The 9,803-nt window shown below is 33.4% G+C and overlaps 1 protein-coding gene across 1 annotated transcript; it reads right to left on the reverse strand.

The window, feature by feature from the left end:
- Positions 1-6,460: 6,460 nt before the first annotated feature.
- ETR2 (ethylene receptor) lies at positions 6,461-9,549 on the reverse strand (the record flags this gene model as incomplete). The annotated part of the gene is given in 2 exon segments (NM_001297539.1): positions 6,461-7,206; positions 7,789-9,549. Coding segments are annotated over 2 exon segments (2,304 nt in total). The 3' UTR covers positions 6,461-6,663.
- Between the last annotated feature and the right edge of the window lie 254 nt (positions 9,550-9,803).

A 9,803-nucleotide genomic window follows, 5' to 3' on the forward strand; every position in this document is an offset into this window, starting at 1 on the left:
AATATTATTCATTTCATTTTTACCTACTTATTATTTTATTTGCAAAAACAAACAAACAAAAACAAGGCCCACCAACATTTTTTCTTTCCCATTCTTTTGCTTGATTTTGTTTCATTTATTGCCTTTCAACACTCAACCTATAGAATTTGTTTTCATAATATTTTTATTTTAAAAAATAAAATGATAAATATGAATTCTTATCGTATCAATTCAAACTCTCAAATTTCATTTAAACTGATATAAACTCTCAAGTATAAAATTAAAATATTTCTAAGAAAAATATAAATTCAGTCTCTCTCTTTATAAACATAGATAATTTCTTTTTCCGTTCCTTCTATTATTCCTTCATTCTTATTTGAGAGAGAATTATAATAAGCTAGCTATGTAGCAAACTTATAATTCCTACGGGACAATAGGATAAGAATGTGTTGCTTTAATCAGTGACAGACTTGAGAATTTAGTAACTACACCTGAAATACAATTTTGATATATATATATATATATAAAAGGTATTCACTTTATACCAACTTTAAAGTTAATCATTTTAAATCAAATCAACGTAATAAAAAAAACCACATAAAAAATTAAAGAAATAAACTTCTTTTTATAATATATATATATATATATATATATATATATATAATGTGTTTTTTGGTAGGTTGATTATGTTGTTTTTTATGTTAATTCCTAACGTAGATGAATTCCTTTTAGTTTTGTACCGATTATTTTCCTGTTTATTGTCCCTCACATTTCAAAAACTCTTTGGTATCTAAGAAAAAAGAAAAGACAATTTGCCGTTTGATAGTTGCAATTACACACTCAAATTTTTAATAGTAAAATTTGAATTCTCAAACTTTTACATGTGTTACGAAATTTCAAACTTATTAGTCGATGTAGAATTAAACCTTAAATGATAAAAATTGAAAACCTCAAATTTATATATATACATTTTCTACCATTATGTAAGGTTAAAGTAAGGAATCCAATTTTAATACTTGTATAAGTTTGAAGGTTTAATTATTAATAGTTGTAATTAAAATATTTTTCTTTTATTTTTTCCAATTTACCCATAAAAAGGGAGAGAGAGAAAAAACCAAATTTTACCTGATTATATGAGGTCCCGAGTTCAAATCTTTTACCCAAAAAATCGTAGTTACAATACATTTATAAAAAAAAGAAAGAAGGGAGTTAAAAAGAAACTAAGACCTTCATTTTGTTATTACTTTGTGGAAAATAGTTGCGTGGGCTGGCAATGGCATGTGCACTTTCTGGCCTCTCCACTTTTCAGTTTAGACCCACACGTATGTTTATTTCTGAAAGGCTTTGAAGCCCAATGGGCCGGCCTACTAAGTTCTTTAATCTTCAAAACTCATATTTCCTTTCACAAGGTATTCACTCATTTCAAATTGCAGCTAAATCAAATTTTGTTCGCAAAAATTTCCCAACAAAATAGATTGATTATTTTCAGATAGCCGAATAATCAAAATCTTGACAACTGGAAAAAAAAATGTAATTCAAAGAATGTAAATATGTTTGGATTACGACGTTTATTTAAAATTAATAAGTCTATTTAAAAGCTATGCATAGAATTGATATTGTTAGAATGAAGTTATCTCTTATGATTAAAGGTGTGGACGTTTAATTCTAGAGATGTACAGTTGTAGTTTTAATATTCATCTTCATTGAATTATGGCTAGAGCTGGAAGTAACACCCGAGTTTACAAGAAGTATATGAGCTATTTAAGATTACATCTATTGAGAGACAGACTTTCATAATATGAAAGTATGGTTTAAAAATACAAAAAAAAAAAAAAAATGGTAGCTACTAAGTCTATACCAACAAAGTACGTTCTTCTTTTCACTGACTCGATTATAGAAAGTAAGAAACTCCAAACTGAAGTATATGCTTAGCTTCGGATAATTTGAGTTGGTGACGGAGAAGGTAAAGAATAATGATTTCAACGATTATCAATGAGTGAAGACGTTTTAGCCATCTATTCAAAATTTTCTATTTACATCATTAAAATAAGAAAATCAAACTTCTATCTCATATGCTCTCCCATCTTTTTTTACCTCACAAAAATAAAATTCACAAATAATTTTTTTAAAAAAATGTATCTTTGTATGGTGAAGAAATGATGCACCTAATCATTGTCCGTAAAATAAAAAAAGAATTGAAAGTTTATGTCGGAGAAATAAAGTTTTTTAGAAAAAAAAAAACAAAAAACAAAATAGGCATGAAAAATTTCGATCAATCAAATTCGAAATATCATCGCAACGAAAACCAAAATCATTGTGAAAATTATAACTTTGATCGGTTTGATTAATTAAAATTTGTGAGATTCAATTCAATTCAATTCAAGTTGAGAGCTCCAAGCAGCAACCCAGCCAAAATGCATAAGAAAACTGTTATGAATAGGGATCTTAGCGCTCAATTTGAGAGGGGAAAAGAAGAAATTAAAGGTGGAAAGAAATGAGAGAGTGGTGTGTTGTCAAATATGAGATGCCAATATTCCCTTTAATTATATTCTTTTCAAAACATCACCACCAACTTGGATTCACCACAACTTTCATATGATTTTAGTTCATAACTTCAATTTATTTAAAAGACCCTCAATTGAATCTCATACTTTAATTAATGTCTTCTTTCTTTTTTATTTTTTTCATTGTCCACGCTATCATTTATTTATTTTAAATTAAAGTTTCTATCCTCACTCCCACTACCAACACAACTTTATTTCCCCTGGCTAATGATTTTTTATTCATACAAACATTTTTCCAACTCTTCTTTATTAACCATCATCATTTGGCTTAATAATAATAAAAAAGTAAACATAATATCGAAAACTAACTATGATAGATAAATAATGGAAGTAGATGTGAAGAAACTAAAAAAAAAAAGAAGAATAATATTTAGTTTTTGGATTTATTTGACGAATGTGTTGATGTTAAATGAAATAGACCAATTTTTTTTTTTTTTTTTTTAAGTTTGAGGAATACAACAAAAGTTTTTAAAAATTTAGAAATTAAAATAAAATAAGAATGAAAGTCCAAAATACTCTTTTTACTTTTACTAAATGGAAAACAGAAAAGAGAAAATATTAGTAATTAAAATAAGGATATTAATAAAATGGGTAAATGGTTGGTTTGTACATTGGTAAATGGTTATTATGATTAAGATTGGGAAACAAATGATATAATAGAAGAAATTACCCCCAAAAGTTGAGACAAATGAGAATCATTAATGCAAATGACCCAACCATATCCCACAAACCACCATATTCACCCAAATTATTCTCCTTAATTGAAGCATCCTCAATAAATCATACTAATTCCCATATTTTCTTTGATCTTCAACAAAAGAAAAGAAAACGACAATAAAGTCCAAATTTCCTTTACTTAAACCAATCAAAATCAACCATCCTCTCGGTTTGTTTGTGAATTATTAGGGTTACGAAGTTTAGGAGCTCGAGATTTAATCTCCAAAAGAGTCAAAAAAATAATTCCCTCCCCCCCCAAGTTGGGATTGACTCTACAGGTTCATCTCCCTTTCCATACCCTATATGTTCAATTATATATATATATATATATATCTCCTCCACTTGCTAATATTCTACTCTTCCCATTCCATTTTAACATATCCCTTCTAAATCTTTAACTATATATATATTATTTCAATAAATCCACATCCTCAATCATATCTCTAATTTCAAACTCCATAATATAAATTTGTTAAATTACACTTGTTCAAAACAAATTAGTAATCAAATATGAAAACATGGTATATTTATTACTTTTAGTATGTAGGGTCAGAATCATATTTTAAAAAGAGTAAGTCACAAGTGGAAAGTTTTTAAGTAAATCCAATGGGATTTGAAGAAAGGATCTCAAGACAAAGTAAATACACACACACACACATATATATAAAATTAGGTTGGGAAAGAGATACATAACCCCTGGCACAACTTTATGATTCAACAAATGAGTAAAATAATAATAATAAAGAGAGAGAGAGAGAGAGAGAATAAAAAGTAGGGTTAGCTAATATTGTATTTAAATTGATAAAATAATAGTATATGTTGGATGATGGCTACCTATACAAATGCCATCATCCATATTGGAACATGCCCTCAACTTGCACTGCTTCACCATTTAATTTGACCATAAAAAGATCCCCTCTTTCTAATTTTTCAATCAAATAGTGACCAAGAAGGGAAAGCTATCACTAATCCTTTTACTCCTCATTATTAATTAATTTGTACCCACACTTAGCTTTATCTCCTATGTCATCCTTTCCCTTTCCCTTTTCCTTTTTCCCTTTGTAAAGTCAAAGATGCATACTATATCTGCAATTCTAGAGGTTTAATTATAATATTTATTTCCTTTTTAATCGTAGGCATGCAATCGCATGCTAGCGATGCATCGGTATCAGTTAAGAATTTGAGAAGAAGTCAATCTCTCATCTTACGGTTAAACTGAAAAGAAAGAAATAAGAAATGGTGGCATTGAAGAAAAGAAATCAAATCAAAAACAAACACGAAAGAATGGGGGAAAAGAGATGTATAAAATAATATATATATATATATAGAGAGAGAGAGAGAGATACTAGAGAAGGATGGAATAGTGAGAGAGAGAGAGAGAGAGAGAGAGAAAGTGGGTAGGATTGAGTGAGAGTGATGGATTGGTAGTACTCTACCATAATTAATAAACCCATGACATAATGTTGACAAGCAAAGGCATCACTTTCATAAAAGAAAGAAGAAAAGAAACACACACACACACACACTCTCTCTCTCTAAAACAAGGCCCACAAGGCCAGCCCAAAAGGTCATCATGAACATTTTTCATTTTTGTCAAAATAATATACAAAACAATATTAAAAATAAAAACCGAAGATATTATTATTAGAAAAAGAGGGTGAGGTGGCATGGATAAGCAAAAAAACAAAAAACAGAGAGCCCCACCCAATGCCTTTTGGACGTTGAAACAAAGAGTCCATGTACGTACCACATTCATGCATGTTTTCTATTCAAATTTCTATTTTAAATACACGATTATCCCATCCTATCCTTTCAAATGCCTTGAATCTATTATCTAATCATTCTAACTATCGACCATAAATTTTATCCTCTTTGATATACTTACTTCGTTTTTTTTTTTTTTTTTTGATTTATAAATGATAATAAAAATATCTTCAAATCTTTCTGGTATTGTATCTTCTTGAAATAGTTAGCATCCTCGTAACAAACTATGTCAATCTATGTATTATCGTTGTTCGTATTTGATTCTTTGTTTGCTAATTGTTTCTATCATGGCTTCCAAACATTGTAAACTTATTTCGAAATGTCTCTAAGAAAAAATATGATACTTACCCACTTTCTCACTCTAAACCTTCTCATCTAACAGAAACTATTGCAAGATCTAGAGAAGTCAACTCTAAAATAGCTTTGTTTTCTCCTATGAAAAATAGCTTTTTAGCTCTCGTAATTGTTACTGCCCCATTGTTCGTTTGCTCAATAAAAGCACTTCACTTGTTTTTTCTTTTTTCTTTTTTTTTGGGTCTCAGTTTCTGTACGAGAATATAAGTTGGTAATTGAACTTGACGAAAATATGATTGGAAGGGAGATTATTGTTTTGTAATGTATATGGGCATTAGCGTCAAGTTATCCTATACGATAATCAATATGTGTTTATGTTAGTTGAAGCTGGTTGAATGAAGAGTCCTAACGAGTTTAGATTCTGTAGATATTTCTAGGAGTGAGACAGACCAATGGTAGAAGAATCGAATTGAGTTGTTCTGTAAAGCACAAGTGACTATATCAACCAACGGATCAAAAAAATTTGTAGCAACGAAATGAAACCCACGAGATAAACGACTGGAAAAGGGGGAAATGGATGAGATTGAGGAAAAGATTAGTGAAAGAAAAAACTTTATTCCCAACTCTATAGATCAGTTTCAAGTGCGGATAGACCCACACAGTTTGCTCAGAATCATTTGAGCAAGGACAAAATTGAAGAAAAATGGGAGAAAAACTTGGAAAGCAGCCTAGAAGTATGGGTGTTAAATAATTGAGGCTTCAATCACAGTTTAAAAACTAAGGGCACTGCTAAATGGCAGCCAAGCATATGGTCAGACTTGAGTAAGTTTCAAAAATAATAACACGAAATTTACATAACATATATATATGATCACATATATTCAAAATATGATCGAACATCAAATCATAAATAATAGATTTGATTCTAAGAATCAAACCTGTAGAATTAACCGTATCAAACCTACTCAAAATAGATTTATTCGGTTCCATTCATCGAATTGATTTGATTTTTCTTTTCAACCTAAGTCAAACTATGACAAGATATAAGAAAGAATAATGGGGAGCGGCCATGTTCTTTCCTTCCCCTCCCTCCGTGTTAGATAGGATTGAAGGAGAAGAAGATGTGAAAGGAAAAGAGAGTAGGGACAACTATTGTATACCATTTTTCACTGTGAAATTGTTGAACATTTTTTCGAGTTCGTAACATTCCTCTCTGGCGGAAGAGATTTGATGGGGAAACTCAGACTTTTGAGGTCAGAGACTAATTATATTTGCTTGCTACCTCTCTATCAAGATAACCAGATTTTTGCACATAAACATTAACTGCCAGGTTCTCTATTCCTCCTCACACAACCTTACTTGCTTGCAGCAGAGCACGGCGAAGCTCATGGGCGATTCCCTGTAACTGAACCGGTTTTCGTATGACACCGTTCATCCCAATCTGCACGCATCTCTCCCAATCTTCACCGGCACTTGCAGTTAATGCAATGATCACTGGCCTATAATTCTGGCTTCTAAACTTTCGAATCCTTGTTGTAACTTCAAAACCATCTAATTCTGGCATGTGAAGATCCAAGAGCACCACTTGGATCGAAGAACCAGCTGGTGCCATGACTGTGAGACATTCATATCCAGAAGAAACAGCAGTCACGTTGCAGCCCAACTTCTCGAGCATTTTTCGTGTCACAGCTCTGTTCATGTCATCTGCATCGGCTAAAATAACTTGCAATCCTCTGAAGATGGAATTGGAGTGTGGATGTTCTGATGATTCTCCAGGTTCAGGCATGGCCACTGCTATGGAGGGTCGAAGTTGAAAACGAAGAACAAGTGCCATGCTTCGTGTAAATCCTTGAGGATTAGGGATTACCCATATGTTCCCTTGCATCAACTGCCAGTGATAAGATCATTAACAAAAAGAGAAACAAGAAAAAGGAGAAAAAGGAGAAAAAGATAGAGTTGGATGGTAAAAGGAAGCACAAAATTTTTAAGTCTAAAAATAGTTGCTTGGACCAGCGTCTAATAGGAACAGCAAGCGTTTGGTAAAGATTAGTTATCCATATAAAAGACCTTGAAACTAAACAATCTTCCTCCAAACAGAAACTCAATAAAGTATAAAAACATTTTTTGCTAAAAGTTTTAAGTAAAACAAAAATATTAAGATTATAGATTAAAATCCGAAGTCCAAACTATAATCCGTTCAGTAGTAGTAAGAAATAACCAACAATAAAAAATATATAACTTGAATAAACAAAAATGTTAGGTTCGATTAGCCAAAACTCCATAGGAAGAAACGATCACAGTTAAAGCTACTCAAATAAAGGCAAAGACTCGGAAAATTTTTGTTCCCCTCAGACTACAGTAGTAGAAGAAACCAAGGCTTGTAAAGAAAATGCAAAATCTCTAGTTTCATGAAGATCAAAATGACTGAGTAGAAGGATTAAACTAAAACGCAATAAAAAAAAAAACTGACCTTAACAAGCTTCTTGCAGATGGTAAAACTCAAGCGTTCCTCAGCTCCATCACTGGCGTATCTCCGATCACCAGATACCACATTTGGAATAGAGCCCTCTGATTGAGAATTGCTCTTATTTATCCCAATCTCAAATCTGATAAAGGCATCCCCATCAGAAGAGCTTTGCCTCCAATTACCCCACCTTTGGTCATTCCGTCCCTGACTTCCACTCTCGGCCACAACCCGAAACAAAGCATATCCTCCTCCCTGGTTGATGTCATTTAATAGGCTCCCCACCATATGCAAAAGCACCTGAAAAACCCTTCTTTCATCGCCCATGACATGATCAGGGAGAGACCTCTGAACTTCAAAGGCAAAACCAAAGCCCTTATATGCACACAAGCACTTGGCAAGACAAGCTGCCTCCTTTATCATAGAATGTAACCTAAAAGATCTCATCTCCAACTCCAAAGGAAATCTTGCACTATCCTTAATTGGATCTTCCATAACATCATCTATCAATGTAGATACAACATTGCCAGTCCTCACCATAGCATCAAGTATAATTCGTTGGTCATCATTCATATTCTCATTCTGCAACATTGAAAGCAAACCCATGATGGAGTGCATAGGTCTCCTCATCCCATCACTCATTACCTTCTGGAAGGAGTTTCTAGCTTGGCTTGCCATCATAGCATTCTCCTTGGCCTGTTGCAGATCTCGATTCTGCTCAGCCAGTTTATCTCTCATGAGCTGGGACTCCTCCAGAAGAGCAGCATGGGAGAGAGCAACAGCCACCTGGTCAGCAACCACCTTTATTATCTCTAGTTCCTGGTTATTCCAAGATCTAGGTTGTCCACCAGGGAGAACTAAAACCAAAATCGCATAGTAAGTTGGAACTATCTCAGGAGTTCCTCCCTTAAAGTTGGAGACACGTAGCATTGGCATCCTAATCGCTGCTGCAGGACCACGTTCATCAGACTCGCCACAGTTAGCAACAACAAGGGCCGAATTAGGCCCAAGAACATTAACACCATCGCTGCCCTTGATTTTAATGACATCGGAATCACTTATTGGTATAGAAACATTGTATCCATTTGAGAAGCTCCTATCTTTCAACTCATGAGTCAAATTCATCACCGTCTTGCTCTCATTAGGCATCCAAACTGCACAGTAGTGCAAACCCAAAGTTTCAGACAGCTCAAACATGGTCGTGTAAAGTATCGTATGTCGATCAAGAGACTTGCGGATCTCTTGAGTAAGCATCCGAACGTGTAAGCCAGCTTCTTTCTGCTTCAGTATCATACCAACTTCTCTTCCGAGATCCCATGTCTTCTTCTTCAACATAAACTCTCTCACTTTCACCTTGAGAAGTAAAGGAATAAGTGTGATGAGGGTTATAGCAGTAGCACAGGAAACCAGGGCGGTAAGAATTTTGAAGACGGTGAGAGCTAGCATCAACTGGAAAGAGTGGGGGCCATAAGTCCAACCATTGAGCAAATGGGTCAACCCACATAGAACAATGAAGGCAATAAACTGAAATAGAACCCATTTGAAGGGCACATTGGAGCAACTAACGAAATAGAGGAGTTCAATAGGAATAGAAAAGTAGGCCACAGCAATCAAAAAATCACTCACACGCTGACACTCCAAAATGCTGTCGATGCTCCATAAACTACCCTCGTCATCACAATTACATCTCGGAAATCCGTTGTCGGCAGCAGAAACAGATGCCAGTAATAACAAAATCAGAAACCCAGATGGCAATGCCTTTAACATTGCATCCAAAACCCAAGATTCTTCAATCCATTAACGCCCAAAATTCGAGAGATTCAAGCCCCAACAACTTGCCGATAACGGAGTAGCAATTGGCATCAACTATAACAACAATACACGCATCTCCAATTCCCATTTCCTGGAAACAAAATAGAAAGCACGGAGAAACCTCATCAGCCAAGTGGAACATTTTAAAATCCCCATTATAAAAAAAGAAAAAAGAAAAAAAAAGTAACAATCCGCTTCTAACTAAAAAC

The sequence above is a fragment of the Cucumis melo genome, chromosome 6, assembly GCF_025177605.1.
Source record: "Cucumis melo cultivar AY chromosome 6, USDA_Cmelo_AY_1.0, whole genome shotgun sequence".
In the NCBI taxonomy this organism is placed as follows: domain Eukaryota; kingdom Viridiplantae; phylum Streptophyta; class Magnoliopsida; order Cucurbitales; family Cucurbitaceae; genus Cucumis; species Cucumis melo.